This window comes from Podarcis raffonei, chromosome 6, assembly GCF_027172205.1.
Source record: "Podarcis raffonei isolate rPodRaf1 chromosome 6, rPodRaf1.pri, whole genome shotgun sequence".
Classification (NCBI taxonomy): domain Eukaryota; kingdom Metazoa; phylum Chordata; class Lepidosauria; order Squamata; family Lacertidae; genus Podarcis; species Podarcis raffonei.
The window spans coordinates 98,236,965-98,256,156 of record NC_070607.1 but is presented as its reverse complement, the minus strand read 5'-3'; the positions used below and the strand labels follow the sequence as shown (position 1 = coordinate 98,256,156).

Here is a 19,192-nt window from a genome sequence, read left to right as displayed (position 1 = left end):
ACCCTGCAGCGCTATGATTCACAGATGCTCCATCACATCCCTGTCCCTCATCCCAAACCTGTGCCTACAAAACGATGCCGAGAGCCGGGCTGTCATCACTACAGCCTTTGCACCTGGAGAAACTCCATCAGGGACTCTGGCTTGCTTGTTCTGCAGCCCCGACTGATACACACAGCCTGCCTTGTCTGGGCAGCAACAGAGCCCACCAGGCACTGGACACCATCCGGCAACCTAATCCCACCGGGCGGCAGCGGCCAGAGTCAACAGACGCACGAAGCTGCCTCGCACCGAGCCAAACGGCCAGTCTGGCACCCTCAGGCTGGCAAGCGATCCCCACAGCCGCTGGCAAAGGCCCCTTCCCCAGTCCTCCTGCCAGCGATCTTTTAAGGGGAAATGTTGGGGATTGAACCAGGACCTCCAAGCCGGCAGAGCTTGGGCATAGCTGCTGCAAGTCCTCACTAAGCCACGTCCAATGATGCTGGAAGATTCAGGGCGGATAAAATACAAGTTCCTTCTTCACAAGTTCCTTCTTCATTTTGACCGTCTGCGCATGCGCGAGCGGCGAAACCCGGAAGTAACGCACTCCGTTACTTCTGGGTTGCCGCGGAGCACAACCCGAAAATACTTATCCTGAAGCATATTTATCCCGAGGTATGACTGTATATGAAATAGGCAATCTCTGCAAAACCAAATAAACAGAAATCTTACAAATCTCTGAAAGTCACAAGATATGCGCTCTTGATGAATTCTCTTGGAAACATAGATCCAAATAAACACAAGTCTTCTAAGTCTCTGAAAGTCTTTGTAGACTACGCAAGTCTCTGAAAGAAGACTTACAAGACTTTTTTTATTTGTTATTTTGTTTTCATACTGTTTAATGTTCTGTACAGGTTATAATATAAAGAGTTTATATTGACATTGCATTGTTGTACTTGGTACATTGTTGCCTTGGAAATTACTGATAATTGTTTGCAATTGTTTAATTGTTTGGTTACTTGCCTTCCCCAGCCTGATAGATGCATCCTTGACCCTTTCCGTCAGGTGCCTCCACTTCCTGACTGGCCATCTCAGGTCCAGCCTGACCTTGGATGACCCACCCTCCACGCCAAGACCCTTCTCCTCTTGGGCCGAGATTCTCCCCTGGCGGTCCAGAATTTTTTATATATATATATATATATATATATATATATATATATATATATATATACACACACACACACACACACACACACACACACATACACACATGAATGTACTCCAGCAGTTTCCAAGCAACCTCCGTTTCCATGGCGAAAGATGCCCGAGTTAATCCAAGCAGACGTGCTCGCCTTTGTATTTGCTTTGCTCAAGTGCGGCTTATTGATTTTTACTTTGTTTTTAAGCTTTCGCTTGGCAGGGCTCTGCACCAGAGCTCGAAACTTGGCAGATGCAGATGGGGATGCGGGGAATGAAAGCGGCCCAAGCCGGGAGCACGGAAAGGCGCCTGCTTAACCGTGGCGAGAAACGGCTCGGCATCGCTGGCTTGTGCAAACCCGCCGGGTCTGCGCTGAACGGAGCTGGAATGTCTCGATGGGTTTGGCTCGTCCAGGCAAGTTGGAAGCAGGCTGCTCAGCACAGAAGCTTCTCTGCGGTGCAAAAAGGCTGTTGTCGGTGCCCTGGCCTTTCCAAGAATAGCCTCTTGGGCGCAGGCTGGGGGGGGGGGCAGGAACCTGCAGCCCTGCAGCTGATGGTGAAGAACATAGGAAGAGCTTGCAGGATCAGGCCAGTGCCCCACCTAGGCCAGCATTCTGGTCTCACAGGGAAGAAGGACTTCCTTTTATCTGTCCTGAATTTTCCAACATTCAACTTGGATGTTTGTGTGTTATGAGACAGGGAGAAAAAAATTTCTCTGCCCACTTTGTCCATGAAGAAAGGTTGCAGCACCTGGGGCCTTTTTTTAGTTTAGAGTAACAAGCGACATTATAGAACATGGGTAGGCAAACTCAGGCCCGGAGGCTGGATCTGGCCCAACTGCCTTCTAAATCCGGCCCGCGGATTGTCCGGGAATCAGCGTAGTTTTTACATGAGTAGAATGTGTCCTTTTATTTAAAACACATCTCTGGATTATTTGTGGGGCATAGGAATTCGTTCACTTTTTTCACTTCAAAATATAGTCCAGCCCCCCACAAGGTCTGCGGGACAGTGGACCGGCCCCCTGCTGAAAAAGTTTGCTGACCCCTGTTATTTGTTGTTTAGTTGTTTAGTCGTGTCTGCCTCTTCGTGACCCCATGGACCAGAGCATGCCAGGCACTCCTGTCTTCCACTGCCTCCTGCAGTTTTCGTCAAACTCATGCTGGTAGCTTCAAGAACACTGTCCAGCCATCTCGTCCTCTGTCGTCCCCTTCTCCTTGTGCCCTCCATCTTTCCCAACATCAGGGTCTTTTCCAGGGAGTCTTCTCTTCTCATGAGGTGGCCAAAGTCTTGGAGCCTCAGCTTCAGGATCTGTCCTTCTCTTGAGCACTCAGGGCTGATTTCCTTAAGAATGGAGAGCTTTGATCTTATTGCAGTCCATGGGACTCTTGAGTCTCCTCCAGCACCAGAATTCAAAAGCATCCATTCTTCGGCGATCAGCCTTCTTTATGGTCCAGCTCTCACTTCCATATATCACTACTGATGTCTCTGCTAGTGCATGGCGTTAAAAAAAAGAAGATTGGAAGGTACCCCCAAAGGCCATCTAGCCCAACCCCCTCCCCGCAATGCTGGAATCTCAGTTAAAGCATCCCTGGCAGATGGCCACCCAACCTCTGCTTAAAAACCTCCAGCGAAGGAGAGTCCAGCACCTTCCAGGGGAGTCTGTTCCACTGTTGGGCAGCTCTTACGCTCAGAAAGTTCTTCCTAATGTCAGGATCTCCTTCCTTGTAACTAGAATCCATTGGTTTGGGTCCTCCCTTCTGGAGCAGCAGAAAGCAGGCTGGATCCCTCTTCCATGTGACAGCCATTCAGATCTCTGAAGATGGCTATTGCATCTTCTCTCCGTCTTCTGTTTGGCAGGAAGGACTCAGCTGGGCGTCCACAAAGCAGGTCCTCTTAACCTCTGGGAAGGGAGAGGCTTACGTAACTTGAATTTAAGCTTGCAGAAACTCTGGAGATGGGAAAGGTCTTTCGCTCCCACTGTGACAGAGCAAGGACCCTCAGCACTTGCCCCTGCCCTCAGGGCATTTTTGCCTTTGTTGTGTTCGGATATTGATGTTCCGTTCCTCCTTAAGAGGAACAGATATGTGGAGTTGTTGTAGGTCACATGCCTGTTTACTTCCAGCACAGTCTGCTGGGAACTTCCGCTGTATATTGCTTTTGCTGTACTGCTGGTTTGCTTGGACACGAAGGGAAGAAGACATGTTTTTCCTTTGTTCCTGATGCTGAATAAACGCCTGTAAATAATGCTTACACATGTTTCTGTCTGCCACTTCCGTTGTGTAGATTTATTCACTCTGCTGAGAAGAGCGTGCTCAGTTTCTGAAGGTTTCGGAGGCTCGAGTTGCTGATTGATGCTGTTCCGAGAACCGGAGTTTGCCTGGCTGCCGAAGCCACCTGGGGGCTGCCAAATGCCCCCTTGTCCCTGGCAACATCCCAACAGGTTGGAGCCCTATCAACAGAACCATTGGTGCTTCTTCTGCTATTAATGTGAGTTGACCGGGGTTTCTTTCCTCCTCCAAATTTCCTTGCTGTACATGTATTTAAGAGCAATTAAGAAGCCACGACACAGGGACGCGGGTGGTGCTGTGGGTTAAACCACAGAGCCTAGGACTTGCCGATCAGAAGATCGGAGGTTCGAATCCCCGTGACGGTGTGAGCTCTCGTCGCTCGGTCCCTGCTCCTGCCAACCTAGCAGTTTGAAAGCACGTCAAAGTGCAAGTAGATAAATAGGTACCGCTCCGGCAGGAAGGTAAACGGCGTTTCCATGCGCTGCTCTGGTTCTCCAGAAGCGGCTTAGTCATGCTGGCCACATGACCCGGAAGCTGTACGCCGGCTCCCTCGGGCAGTAAAGCGAGATGAGCGCCGCAACCCCAGAGTCGGCCATGACGGGACCTAATGGTCAGGGGTCCCTTTACCTTAGCTAAGAAGCCACGACGACAACAGAGGGTCTGGTCCTTTTCCAGGATTTGCCAAGCGGTGGAGAGAAAAGGATTTGGGCTCAGGCAAGCGCAGGTGACGTTCAGGGCCAAAGGGATAGGAGAGAGAAACCAGAAAGAAAATGGGTGTGTGCGGGGAGCCACCTTTGCCTGGTTTGGTGAAAACAGCAGGCAGGGCGAGGCAGGCTTCCCACTGAACCAAATTTGCCTTTTTCCAAAGAGACTTGTATGGTGAGAAGATTTCATTGGCTGGTCCACCTACCGGGAACTGGAATCCCAAGAGGCCGGATGCTGCAGCACAATTGCTGACAGGAGGGGGGGGGCCTTGTCCACAGAGAACACCTGTGGGTGCTCAGAAATCTGCACTGGTTGCTAATTTGCTACTGGGCCAAGTTGAAGGTGTCAATATGAGTATAGGAAGCCCTGAAAAACCTGGGAGCACTTTACCTACGAGGTCGCCTTGATCCCACATGTGCCCACTGAACCGCTTTGATCAACAGAGCTGGCACTGATAAAAGGCCACAGGATGCCTTTTCTGCGTTGGAAAGAACTCAATCTTTCAGTGGGGCGGCAGCTACACTGTGGAACCCCTTGCCACTTGGCCTCGGGCAAGCGCCTTCACTGGACTCCAAACTTTTTGGTCTGGCAAGGACTGTCCGCATATGTAGAAAGTGGATGTATGTTTTAATCTCTTTTTAGTTCATAGCTGACTTTGGGATGTTTCAAAGGGCTGGGTTTTTAATTTTTTTTACTGTTTTTACAGATAGTTTTACTGTTTTATTCACTTTGGAAACTGCGTCAAGGTTTTTTTTTAAAACAATCAAGCAGCAATAATAATAAATAATAACTTATTACTTATTGCCTACCCATCTGGCCTGGCCTCCCCAGCCATTCAGGGTGGCTTCCAACAGAATATTAAAAACACAATAAAACATCAAACATTTAAACCTTCCCTAAACAGTGAATGAATGTATCAGGAAGTTTTTAATGTTTGGTATTTTACTATGTGTTACTACTGTGTTACCTTTATTGTTGTTAGCTGGTCTAAGCCCGGCTTCGGCTGGGGAGGGTGGAATATTATTATTATTATTATTATTATTATTATTATTATTATTATATGCCTTATATATGCTATATATGTTTTATATATGCTATAAGCTGTCCAGAGTGGCTGGGGAAATCCAGCTAGATTGGTGGGGTCTAAATAAAATAAAGATGATGATGGAATGAATGAATGCAGGTCCTTGTTCAGTGAAGGGCAAGGCCCCCTGCACCTTGGCTCACTTGCGTGAGTCACCTGAAGCAAGCAGCCAGCTTTGTGGTGTTGCTTGTGGAGCATATTTATGGATCTAGGAGGGGGCAGCTTTTCTGCGGAGAGGGGGGATTAGACTTGATGGCCGAGGGAACCCTACACTGCTATGAAATTCTGTTCCGGGTACAACATGAAAGGCTTTGTGTTGCCTGCATTTCCATTACCTGCAGGCGGCCTCTTGCAATTTGGCAGGCTGCTTGGCGCTGAGGTAGGGGAGGCAGGCGTCCTCCACTTTATTCAGGTCGCCCTCACCTGTGGGAACAGGAAGAGAGAAGCGTCAGCGGAAGACGACTCGCGCAGGGAGCGCCCCGGAGGGTGGGCAGAGCGTCGGCTTGCATCTGCAAACAAGGAGGGTCAGGCAAGGTTTAGGGCTTGCAGAGGCCTTGGGGTGGGCAAGGGAAACTTGGTTCCCTACAAGGCAGTTTCCCAGAAAGCACAGGCACCTGCCTCTCACCTGGCATTGCACAAAACAAATGAAATACCGTGAAAATCCCTGAAACGAGAAGTAATCGACTAGAAGTATTACCTTGTGGAAATCAACTAAATAATAAAATCGAAAAGCTTAAGGAAAAAATCAGAAAAACCTAAAACTGAACAAAGCCTTAACGGGATGCTGGCTACAAACCTCGTTTCACTGAACTATTCAGTTTCCTCAGAAGGAAACAGAAAAATCATAAACTTTAAATGGCCAAGATTCAAACAAGGGTAGAACCCCAAAAATTTTGACGTTATTATAATCCTAGCTTGACCTAGGTAAAGCAAAGCGCAGTAATAAAGGATTGAGGACTCAAAGGTACAGTTTCTAATACTGAATTTACAAAAAAGGTTTGAAAAACTAAATGGCAAGTTTTAAACAAAGCCCAGCTTGAAGAAAGCCAAGCACAGTAATAAAGGGTTGAGGACTCAACTGTGAAAATTCTAGCGCTGCTTTTACTAAAAGGTTTAAAAGCCTAAATGGCACAAATTCAAAGAAAGAAATATAAGATAAAGCTGTTTTAGATTTTGAACGAACTCAAGAACAGGGTTGAAACACTCCCATGGTCTAGATGTTACTGCTGATGTTAAAGACTGATTAAAGACTAAAGACTGATGTTAAAGACTTTCTCACCTGGCACTGGGCAGGTAGAGATGCACACACGACCCCTGCAGAAAGCAGCTCTGCCAACCCTGAGTTCGGCTCATTCCCAAGCGCCAGGCTGGCAGAGCCCCTTGTGCTGCGGTTCCCAAGCAACAACCTCCGTTATCCTTTTTTTAATACACTTTTTATTGAGTTTTCTTTAACATGTACAAACAAAATAAATACTCTAAAGTTCAACGATCGTATGTCTGCTTATTTTCTACACGCTCTATCGCGCACAGACTTCCCTCCCTTCAACAGGCTTTCATATTAAATTTTCTCTTTCACAGGTTCTTATACACATCACAAGATTTATTTTAATTCTGCTACAGTCTTTAAACTTCTACAGTTATTACCTATATACTCGACAAATTTACTCCATTCCTTTTTAAACTTTGTTTCCTCTTGGTTACGGATCCTGTGAGTCAGTTTTGCTAATTCTACATATTCAACCATTTTTGTCTGCCACTCCATTAGTGTTGGTATTTCCTGAGTTTTCCATTTTTGGGCTACTAAGATTCTGGTGGCAGTTGTAGCGTACATAAATAGTCTCTGGTCTGCTTTTCTTAATTCATCGCCTATCAACCCAAGTAGAAAAGCTTCCGGTTTTTTGGGGAAGGGATATTTAAATAGTTTTTTCCAAGCTCCGTTATCCTAAGGTTGCAAAGGTTCGGCTGTTGTAATTTGTCTATTTCTCTTTTAAAGCTGTCTAGGTTGGTCACTGCCTCCTGTGGCAGGGCGTTCCACAGATTAACTACTCACCAAGGTCCAGAGTTTTGCATAGGGACCCGAGGCCCTGCAGCACGGCGAGCTGTAGCTTGAAGGCAAGGGTGTGGCTATAGATGGGCCCTGCCCGGGCGCTGACCGGGGCCTGGGTGACGAGGGAGGCTGCCAGCTTGGGCAGGACGTCTTTGGAGAATCGCCGCCGCAGGAAGTCGCCGCTGTGGGCTCCCAAAGTGCACAGCACCTGTGGAAATTCCACCAGACAGGCTCTTATTCACAGAGGCAAGTCCCATTTGCTGGAATGAGTGCAACCAAATGCTGCCGTATCAAGGGCTCCTGTGCAGTTTTCCAGCCAGCTATGCCCTTTCCCGGGATACTCCATTCCATTCCCCTTCTTCCCTGCGATGAAAAGCAGGACTCTTTCATTCTGCTTCAGAGCACAGCCGCTCTGTGCCAGGCCACCCGCACCCAGTCTTGCTTTCTGCATGAATCTGAACTGAGTGGGCGATCTGCCATAAGACCCCGGCAGAGGGGCTTCTCGGTGGTGGCACCTGCCCTGTAGAACGCCCTCCCATCAGATGTCAGATAAAACAACTATCTGACTTTTAGAAGACACCTGAAGGCAGGGAAGTTTTTAAATGGTTAATGTTTGATTGTGTTTTTAATATTTTGTTGGGAGCCACCCAGAGTGGCTGGGGCGAGTCAGTCAGATGGGCGGGCTATGAATATAAATTATTATTATTTCTCTATGCCACGTTCAGCCCAAATCTGGGGGGCTCGGAGCAAATACTTCAGGTTGGGCTTGCACACTATTTGCACAGTGCCGCACAGCTCTGTGTATAAGAGCGACTGTGCAAGTTGGGGGTGCCTGCAGCATCATGCAAAGCACTATAGACAAGAAAGTGCAAGAACTGCTAAGCCTCTAGGCATCACAGCGGGTTGGACTAGATGACCCCTGGAACCCCTTCCGACTCCTCATTTCTACAATTCTTAACTCGGCTGCCAAGAGGAGGCCCACCCAGCACAGGGAGGGTTGGGTCCCCTGCCGCACTGAAGTTCTCTCCCTCCCTCTCTGCAGTTTCAGAAAGGAGGCCACCGCGATCAAAGGGATTTCTATAATTAAAAAGTATCACCTTCCCTGCTGCTTGGCAGCATATCTCAAAATGCTGAAAAGGTAACTGCGTTCCTCGATAACGTCTTCTCCTCTCCCGCGCAAAAAATCCTGCCTGGTCCTTGAGATGTTGGCTGGGTATTGCAGGCTTGGCTGGGGGGGGGGCTGTGTATTAGCGTTTAGCTTTAAGTCACTCAAACCATTTGCACTTCAAACGCTCTCCTCGTAGGCCAGATCTCGGAGCTGGAAGCCTGGAGGGCATCGAATCCTTCTTCCTTGCCATGTCAGCTGGCAACTGGAAGGATCTGCTGGCGCACAGCTGGGCCAGATTCGCTAAAAGGGGAGCACAATCCCACCCCCAAAGCAGATCTTGCACCAGCCCTTGAGAAACAAACAGGAGATGAAATATAGCGAGGGAGATTTCCTCTTTGCTGCGCCACTTTCCCCCTGTGACCCTGTTTTTCACTTTGCTTTTTCAGCCAGGCTGCAGCTGCGGAAGCCAACCTGGTGCCCCCATGACTCAGTTAGCACTACGGAGCTCAGCGCTGGACCGCACTGTCAGGCTGTTAGTTTTATTCCCTGTTTTGCTTACTGCAAATTTGCGTTGTTCTCATCGGCCGACTTGCCTTCTTTTGGAAGAAGCAATGCTTCTCACTGCTGGAAACTGCAGGAGGGGAGAAGGGCTCCTGCGATCGAATCCTGCTTGTGGGTTTCTCCACACAGGCACCTGGTTAGCCACTGTGGCGCTTGGCCTTCTGTGGTTTCCAGCAGCTGATATTCAGAAACTGGGGCTGCCCTTGAGACTGACCCAGAAACTCCAGTGGATGCAGAATGCCGCAGTGAGACTCCTTACGGGGTCCTCGCCGTGGGATCACATTCACCCAGTGCTATACCAGCTGCACTGGCTCCCAGTGGAGTACAGGGTCAGGTTGAAGGTTTGACCTTTAAAGCCCTATACGGCCTAGGACCCTTGTACCCACGGGACCACCTCTCCTGGTATGCCCCGCGGAGGACCTTACGGTCTTCAGATAAAAACATCTTGGAGATCCCGGGCCACAGGGAGGTTAGGCTGGCCTCAACCAGAGCCAGGGCTTTTTCAGCCGTGGCCCCGATCTGGTGGAACACTCTGTCACAAGAGACCAGGGCCCTGCGGGACTTGACATCTTTCTGCAGGGACTGCAAGACAGAGCTGTTCCACCAGGCCTTTGGCCAAGGCACAGTCTGACTCCCTCCTCTGGCAATCTTCACAGAACTCTAGCCCAATGGTTGCCATTAATTTGATTCTGAATTGATTTTAGAATGAATAGATTTTAGAATGTATTTCAATTAATTGATTGTGATTTTATGTAAACTGTGTTACTTTTACTGTTATTAGCCGCTCTGAGCCCAGCTTCGACTGGGGAGGGCAGGATATAAATAAATTATTATTATTATTATTATTATTATTATTATTATTATTATTATTATCACATACTCTTTTTTAAAAAAAATAGTTTTATGAAACAGAAGGCCAGGGTGTGCCATTTTAGGGGAGGAACTTAGTTTTTGCAAATCTCTTTCCTTAAAATGTGTTTTTGGGTGTGAGGAATTCAAATCTGCTATTATTTTTGTGACTAGACAGCATTTAGCTCAGTAAGTCTACATCTGATGAAGAATCATGTAAACTCCTTTTGGAAAACCAAGTAACTTTTAATTTCACCTTCTGAAAATGTCAGCTAATGCTAAACGATGGTGGTGATGTAACTGGAAATACCTGGCAATCAATGATTTCCATGCAATTTTCCTTACCAAGAAAACTAAATTATATTAATTTAGCCAAAAGATATTTTGAATCCCCAAGCCACGTTACCACGTTTTAGCACCCTTCATTTTCAGAATCTGCAAAAATTCAATACAAGGGGAAGGCCCAAATTCCGCAGATCATGCCCATGAAACTAGACTGTGGTCAAGATGGCTGGCTCCTCCCTTGCCGGAACTGTGCGGGGGCCGAGTTCAGCCCCTTCCTGGCCCCGGTGGGGTGTGGGTGGGTGTTGAGGATTCTGAACAGGCTCACCTTGAAGGCCCTGAGAACGGCCAGGGGGTCGTCCTTGGTCAGGCGGTGGACGAGGGCAGGCCACGTCCGATGGGCCAAGGGAAGGAGGTGGCTCTCGTGGGGGCTCAGCACCGTCACGCAGAGCTCCAAGACATCCAGGACCTGCCAGGGGAAGCGCAGAATTCAGAGGAGAAACAAAAGGGCATTAACGGAGGTGGAGACAGCTAGACGAGTGATTCTGCGATGTAAAAGTGTTCAGCGCTCTTGCTTTGTTCTCACCTTGGGAAGGAAACAGCCCTTGATCTCTTTTTCAAACACTAAAATGTGTTGGTCACTTGCGGGAGTCAGTTGGTAACTGACCACCCCTCAACTTGCGTAATGTGTCGGCAGAGGGTGTGGAGCACCAGGAGAGTCTCCAGAGATTTCTTTCTCCCAGCAGAGGCCTTCTTCCAGAGTGCCCAGTTAAGGGGAAAACTCCTCTCCTACACAGTTCAAAGGAACAACGTGCTTTTTGTCTCCAGACACAAGACGAAGCTAGACACTACTATCTACTTATGAGAGATCTGCCAGCACTCCTTCCATGCTAGTGAAACGCTGCTGTGTAAAACCTACAGCCTCTTCCTCTGACAGCTTCAGAGTCAGACCCTGACAGCAAACAGGGCAGGGCTCAACATCAGCACAAGATCAGGAAAACAGGACATACTCATAGTTTAGAAGTCCCGGGCCCTAAGAAAGTCAGACTATCCTCCACTAGGGCCAGGGCCTTCTCAGTGGTGGCTCCGACCAGGTGGGATGCTCTGTCCCATGAGACCAGGGCCCTGCAGGATTTGACCTCCTTCTGCAGGGCCTGTAAGACAGAACTATTCTGCCTGGCTTTCAATTGGAACTTAGCCTGATCTTTTATTCCCCTTCCTTCCCTCCCCCTCCCCTTTTTATGAAGATTACCCACTCTGGGATCCCACAGCTGGATCTCCCCTGGTCTTCTCGCTGGTCCAAATAGGACTAACTTAGCCAGCTAGCCCTGGTGATCATCTAATGTTTATTGGATGGATTTCCCCCCTAAATTGATTTTTGATTTTATTGTTATTCACGTTTGATACCGTATTTTATGCTGTTTTTTGTAGCATCAATTAAGTGTTTTAAATTTGTTGTTAGCCGCCCTGAGCCCGGTTTTCTGAACCGGGAAGGACGGGGTATTAATAAAATTTTATTTTATTTTTATATTATTATTATTATTATTATTATTATTATTATTATTATTATTATTATATTTAAAACAATGCCCTGGAGACCATTATATCTGTCTCCCCATCCCTGAACCAACGGAAGGGCGAAGACTCTGCAAATCATACACTCGACCTCGCTGGTGTTGCTATGGTGACCCAGGGCACCTGACACCCTTCTCTCAGAGCATCCAGACACGGAGGATGTGCTCCTCAAGACAGGAGGCCAAGCACTGTGTCATTTAACCCATTTTTCGCATCATACCCAAGGGTACCCTCTGGCCGGTTTTAAGATCAGCCCTTTGAGCTGGGAGCCAAGCCCATCAGTCTCAGGCGCATGAAAAAGGGACTGTGGACATGCTCGAAGCAACTCGTTTCATTGTTGTTTTACATATTCAAAGCAAGGGCTGGATACCGTCTCCAGGGCTGGGCCAACAGCAGAGCGTCTGGTGTCCTAGCTGCTCCTCCAAGGCATACCTTCAGCCGCACAAGGAGACTCTTGTCGGAGAGCAAGTGGGCACATCTCTCCATCACAGCCTTGGCGGTCTGGGCATGGGCGGGCAAAAGGCTCTCTGTCTCCAAGCTCTGCTCGTTTGCTTCTGGCTCCAGAGAAGGCAGCTGATCCTCTGGGAAGGAGAAAGGAGGGTTGTTGGCACTTATGGGAACGATACAGGGTGGAACTTAAACACATTTTTTATTATTATTTCATAAACTTTATGCTGCACTGCTTGACTGTAGGAAAAAAGTCTCAAAGCAGTATGGAAGTGAGAGCTGGACCATGAAGAAGGCTGATCGCCGAAGAATGGATGCTTTTGAATTCTGGTGCTGGAGGAGACTCTTGAGAGTCCCATGGACTGCAAGAAGATCCAACCTCTCCATTCTGAAGGAAACCAGCCCTGGGTGCTCACTGGAAGGACAGATCCTGAAGCTGAGGCTCCAAGACTTCGGCCACCTCATGAGAAGAGAAGACTCCCTGGAAAAGACCCTGATGTTGGGAAAGATGGAGGGCACAAGGAGAAGGGGACGACAGAGGACGAGATGGTGGGACAGTGTTCTCGAAGCTACAAACATGAGTCTGACCAGACTGCGGGAGGCAGTGGAAGACAGGAGTGCCTGGCGTGTTCTGGTCCAGGGGGTCACGAAGAGTCAGACACAACTAAACGACTAAACAACAACAAAATCTATGAAAGATTAACAATATTTCAAAACTTTCAAAAAGTTAAACTAGCAATAGACTAAAAGCAGGTTAAAACTCACACCCATCTGGGTAGGCTAGTCTAAATAATAATAATAATAATAATAATAATAATAATAATAATAATAATAATAATTTATTATTTGTACCCCGCCCATCTGGCTGGGTCTCCCCAGCCACTCTGGGTGGCTTCCAGCAAAGATTAAAAATGCATTAGAATGCCACACATTAAAAACTTCCCTGAACAGAGCTGCCTTCAGATGTCTTCTAAATATCAAGTACCATATTTTTTGCTCCATAATACTCACTTTTTCCCTCCTAAGTAGTAAGGGGAAATGTGTGTGCATCTTATGGAGCGAATGCAGGCTGCGCAGATATCCCAGAAGCCAGAACAGCAAGAGGGATTGCTGCTTTCACTGCGCAGCGATCCCTCTTGCTGTTCTGGCTTCTGAGATTCAGAATATTTTTTTTCTTGTTTTCCTCCTCCAAAAACTAGGTGCGTCTTGTGGTCTGGTGCATCTTATAGAGCAGAAAATATGGTAGTTGTTTATCTCTTTGACATCTGATGGGAGGGCGTTCCACAGGGCAGGCGCCACTACTGAGAAGGCCGTCTGCAACAAGAATGTTTTTCGCAGGCACCAAAAGAGGGTACAGTGAAGGCGCCTGCCTGATGTCAATAGGCAGGGAGTTCCGAAGGGCAGCTGCTGCCACACTAAAAGATCAAGCTCTCCCAAATGCAGCTATGGCATTCCGTGCGCGTGAGTGTAGGGGACGAGCGTCCTGGGCTCCGACCAGAGACCTGAAGGACTTTCAGCTGTACTGACCTTCCTCTTCCTCCTCTGTGAGATTGCCTTCTGCAATCCGCTTCTGCTTCATGTACTCGAGGAAGAATTCTTCCATGGCCTCTGCGGTGAGAAGCGGCAGGGAAGGAGTTTCCTCACTCTGCTCAGCTGCTCCCGAGAAACAGCCCCCTTCGTGCTCCAAATTCTTCTCTGTTCGGTGCTCCACAACAAACCAGGAAGCTGCCAAGAGGAGGAAAGCGTGACTTCCTCAAGCCCAACACAGCAATCCTGAACTTGGCTACGAAATGGGTTCTATTCTGGGCAGCTGGGATATAGATTTAAGTCCCAATTTGGGGAAAGAGGGCTAAGCCACACAGGGAAGACACAGCGCAGTGAATCTCCATGCCAGGCTATGTTCGTAAAACCGTGCAGAACTAGTTTGTAAAACTCTTATTATATATTTGTTGGCTGCGGCTAGGTTGACTATTGCCCAGTAATGGAGAAATATGTTTGATTTTTCCCTTCACATTTGGTTTCAGAAGGCCCTACACATCCCAATTGCAGAAGAGTGGAATCATTTGATGTGTGTTTTACGAGACACCACCAAGCCAACAGCCCTCGCATGATGGATGTTTCTGACATGCATTAAGGAACTGGCAAATTCCCACGGAACCAGATTTATTTGGTGCTGACTACACACCAAAATCCACTACCACAAGCCCTCTTTGATCCCGAGAGAATGATAATCCCATTTTCTGGTCTGATTTTAATCAACCTCTTCATGCTCCCATATACTATAGAACTATGATAGCAAGTCACCACCAGATTCGTTTTGCTTCATTGTGTAAGATATTTTGATCCCTTGATAAAGTTCTAAAAAACAAAAAGAGGTACTGTACAGTACATAGTAGCAGCTACAAATTCTCCTGGCTTTCCTCTGCAACTGGGACAATCAGGCTGCAGACCAAGGAAGTTTCAAGGAATTCAATTTGTTCCTTTCTAAACAGGTAGATCTTGACTCCGAATAACTCTGGGATGAATCCTGCGCTGATCGTACCCAGAGCAAACCCATTGAAATATAAAAAGGCATGACATAGGTGCCTCAATTTCAATAGGTCTACTCGCAAGTATGATTTAGTTGGCTATAACTCTCAGTGCTGAATATTACTCTCACATATGCATTCCTGAGTATGCATCCTCTGAAGGAAATCCCATGCAGAGATTAACAGTTATTCCTGAGTCATTTAGCATCCCCACACAGTGGAGATCAGTGGGGAGCACCACCCCATGGAGGACAGTGGGGTTACCTAGGAAGGCACTAAGAGGCAAGTGGGCAGGAAGGGGGTGCCAGAGGTTTAAAGGACTAACAGAATTTGAAAAGCTGATATCACTGATACAAGTTCATCTGCTTTGTTGAATTAATTAAACTAAATAGTTTTAATTGGATTTTGAATAAACATGGAATTAATTTTTACCATTTTGAATTTCATTGTGCCGTTCTCTTCCTTAGTGGGTTGGGCAAACTGCTATCCTGATTAGTGATTTTTACAGGGTTGGGGGCACTGGGGATGCGAATGTGGAACCAAGAGCGCAGTGGCCTGAAAAAGTTTGGGAACCAGTGGTGTAGATGTTCCAGCACGGATCCAAGGCCCTGGTTCATTTCCTAACTCAGCTACAGAATTTCTGAAAGGGAGAAATGGGTGAATTAAGCAACACATTGAAACCGAGGCCAGGACCCCTGGGATAGCAGAGACAAGACAGAGGTCCCCCATTTTGGAGGGGGTGCTGTGGATTTCCTACTCTGAGTCAAGGTGGCAAAGTGGTTAGATTGCCGGACTAGGACCTGGAAGAGCAGGGTTCGAATTCCCCACAACCACGAAGCCTGGCGTTGGCCCATTCGCCATCCCTCAGCTAAGCCCTACCTCACAGGGCTGTTGTTGTGTGAGGGAAAGTAAAGGTAAAGGTAAAGGGACCCCTGACCATTAGGTCCAGTCGTGGCCAACTCTGGGGTTGTGGTGCTCATCTCGCTTTACTGGCCGAGGGAACCGGCGTACAGCTTCTGGGTCATGTGGCCAGCATGACTAAGCCGCTTCTGGCGAACCAGAGCAGCGCACGGAAACGCCGTCTACCTTCCCGCCAGAGCGGTACCTATTTATCTACTTGCACTTTGACGTGCTTTCGAACTACTAGGTTGGCAGGAGCAGGGACCGAGCAACGGGAGCTCACCCCGTCGCGGGGATTCAAACCACCGACCTTCTGATCGGCAAGTCCTAGGCCCTGTGGTTTAACCCACAGCGCCACCCGTGTCCCTGTGAGAGGGAAACAGAGCCACTTATGGCTTGAGCTCCTTGAAAGAAAAAGCAGGACAGAAGCATGGCAGTGAATGGGTACCTAGCCTCAGCAGCAGTGTGTGCATGACCCCGAGGAACGAGGCCGCCCGGTCAGCGTGATGCAGGTCAAGCTTGGCCAGGATGTCCTGGATGACATCATCCACCAGGGGCAGCACATTGGCATCCGAGTGTCTCAGCATGGCTTCCAGGACCCGCGAGCAACGGGGCACGTGAGCCTGGTGGCGCAGGTGCAAGGAGATGCCGTTCACCAGGTAGTCGGCATTTTGGTTGATAAGGTCCGGGATGGAGCCGTAGCCGCAGGCACAGCAGATGTCCTCCATGGCCCCGCTGGCTGCCTGGCTGATAAGGAGCGTGGCATCTCCTGCCTTCTCCAGGACGGGGTACAAGGCTGAGATCAGCAGCGGGCGGAAGTCCTGCTTAAGCGCAGAAGCAAAGCAGCCCACCCCTTCCAGCTGGATGCAAATCTGCCAGATGTTGCCGTTCATGGCGTGGACGGTGAGCTTGGCATCTGGGAGAGGAAGGGGCTGGCCAGGCGGAACGGCAAGGAGCCCGGAGCGCTTCGCCTCCGGTTCGCTGGCCACCTCCTCAGCCTCGATGCTGGTGACCAGGTGCCAGTTGGCTTGGTCCACGTATTCCTCCAGCACAGAAGCCACGACGCCTCTGAGATCCTCAGCACTGGTCACTTCTTCCCGCTCATGAAGGACGTCCACCTCCAGCCCAGCTGCTCCAGCAATTAGTTCATTGAGGACCATCGCCGCCTGCTTCCGGTAGGCAGCCGACTCTCCGTACAGCCCCAGGAAATGGTCCGCCAGCAAATAGAGGTTCCCGTAGTATCCGAGGACCCGGCAGATCTGCTGGAGCAAGGAGAATATGCGCTCATCGGCAAAGAACCGGAAGCACTTCCTCTGGGCGCTGCTGCTGAGCTGCGAAGGTCCTGGCACATTCCCGAGACGCCGCTCCTCCACAACCTTCACATCCTTCACATCCAGCTCCAGGACTTGCACAAGGGCCCTGGAGAGGCGGTGGAGGTGGGAAGACGAGTTCAGAACCAGGTTGACCCGGGGGCCCAGCAGCTTCAAGTACCCAAGGAACAAGTTCAAGGTGACTGTTTTGCCCTGGTCATCCTGGGAGCTCATCAGGCGGGGAAGGGTGGTGGCCAGGGAGTGGAGGTCCTCCGAAAGGATGTCGGCAAGAAGGCGGTTCTCCGCCACCCTTCCCTGCTCCGCGGTGCTCCGCAGGACCTCGCTGCTCCGAGTTCGGATCTCGGGCCTCTCGTCGTTGACGAGGCCAACCAAGGCCTTCAGGAGCTGGCTGGCGGAGTTGACCAAAGACCGGCCGCAGGTCGCCATCAAGAGCTGGACCATTTCCACCAGCTCCATCCTCGCCTTCCAGTGAGGGTGAACGGACACGGACCCAACCACCTTCGCGATCAGAATGGAGAGCTTGGCTGCTGTGCTCTTTGCCCAGTTGGGGTCTCGGTGGACCACAAGCTCCGAGAGCCTGCCTTGCCCCTGCACAGATGCCTCTGTCTTTGGCGGGATCTGTGCCAGTTGCTCATCTGCCATGACCAAAGCTAACGTCCGGGAAAAGACTTTGACGGCCGAGACGACGACGGCATGGCCTTGCTTCACGTCCCCCGCAATGATCCGGGAGAGCGTGAGGGAGATCCCGGGCAGGAAGGAAGCAAAGAGATCCCCGCAACGCTTTGCCTCCTCGCCGTCCAGCGGCCGGTGGCCCCCCTCGCAGTCACACTGCAGAAGCAGCGCTTGCAGGCATCTCAAGGCAGTGATCTTCAGCTGCTTGGCTTTCTCTTGCTCCGCCAGGGACAGCAGCAAGGAGACGGCAAAGCCCAGGTGCGGGAGGTTGGAGGGCTGGTACAGAGTCGCCAGGACGTCGCCGGAAGCCGAATGCAGCAGAGCCAGCAGTGCCTGCAAGACAGCCTCCTTCAGCTCCTCCGACAGAGGGGCCAGCTGCTGCGGGCTGGAGGGGGAGGCCAGGCAGACGCAGAGCTCGGAGAACAGCTCCAGGAGCAGTTCGGGCTTCTTCACGCACGTGGCAGAGAGCACCGAGGCCACGCACTGGGCCACGGTCTGGACCACGCGCTCCCGCTTCGGCCCTGGGACCTTGAGGGTGAAGCGCAGGGGGAAGAGGACATATTCCTGGAGTTCCTGCAGGGCAGAGTCGCTGACCGTTCGCAGCTGGGAGCGCAGCAGCTCCACGTTCTCTGCCGTCTGGGCTTTGGTCAGCTGCACGCAGGCCGGGCGCAAGGCCCCAAACGCCTCCTGCGGGGTGTCGAAAACAGCCATGGCCTGGCCCTGCCGCCCTCCACTCAGGCCTCTCCTCCAGTCGTCATCATCCTGCGTAGGGAAGGGGAAATAAGTTCTGTGAGAGCAGCTTTCAGGTTACAGAAGGAGAAACACAATAAATAAATAAAAAAAGTAACAAGCCCAATGTGCCCCTTGACATAACTTCTGTCGGCCTTAAGAGGGGAAATAACAAGTTCTCAAAAAACTAGAGGAAGGCTCTCTGAAAAACGGCAGGCAGTCTCAAGGTCCCTTAAGGAGTTTCACTGCATGGCTAGCTACCCCAGTGTGTGCAGAGCAGGACACCTTTGGCCAATGCCTGGAGCTGAAGAGGGAAAGAGAAGCCCTTTGGCAAAGAAAGGAAGGGGCCTGGGAATCCCGGAACTGTAGAACCGGAAAGGACCCCGAAAGGCCACCCAGCCCCAACCCCCTGCAGTGCAGGAATCGAAGCATTGTGGAGTTAGAAGGGGTTCCCCAAGGGTCATCCAGCCTGACCCCCTGCAATGCCTTGCAAGGGGTCAAGCCCTCTGGTCTAGCCTGGCAGTTTCCCCGGCCTAGACCGGCAGTCTCTTTGGGGTCCAACTTTGCAGGAGGGGGCCTGGCCTGGCCTTTATGCCCGGAGGGCACGTGCTCTACCCACTGAGCCACACTGCCTCACCTGGGGGCGGAGTCCAGCGAGTGGGCGGGGTCAGGCCGCCGGCAAGGCCCTGGAAGTGGCCCCGGGTCGCAGGTCACTGGCCCCCTATTTCCCCCCTCCCCAAACACCCCCCAGGCCTCCCGCCTTCCCCCCGCTTCTCCCTTCCTCAGGCGCTGCTCGGGAGAAAACGAGAGTTCGCCACATGCCGGAAGTCACAATTCTGGCGGAGCGAAATATCTCCCGCAGGGGAGACGGGCGAGAGGACGGAGCGACAAAAGTCCCACCGGAGCAGCACCG

General features: G+C 50.2%; 1 protein-coding gene across 2 annotated transcripts in view; it reads right to left on the bottom strand.

The window, feature by feature from the left end:
- The window catches only part of TTI1 (TELO2 interacting protein 1), a 31,526-nt gene extending 12,500 nt beyond the window's left edge, over positions 1-19,026 (bottom strand). Inside the window, exons 1-7 of one of the 2 annotated variants that reach the window (XM_053394742.1) lie at positions 18,917-19,026; positions 15,996-18,312; positions 13,647-13,844; positions 12,105-12,253; positions 10,426-10,566; positions 7,301-7,505; positions 5,586-5,673 (exon numbers count right to left, since the gene is read on the bottom strand). In XM_053394742.1, the coding sequence (XP_053250717.1) occupies positions 5,586-5,673; positions 7,301-7,505; positions 10,426-10,566; positions 12,105-12,253; positions 13,647-13,844; positions 15,996-18,261 (3,047 nt within the window). In that variant the 5' untranslated portion in view covers positions 18,262-18,312; positions 18,917-19,026. The remainder of the gene's footprint in view (positions 1-5,585; positions 5,674-7,300; positions 7,506-10,425; positions 10,567-12,104; positions 12,254-13,646; positions 13,845-15,995; positions 18,313-18,916) is intronic. The other variant, XR_008331272.1, reaches the window with a different exon arrangement.
- Between the last annotated feature and the right edge of the window lie 166 nt (positions 19,027-19,192).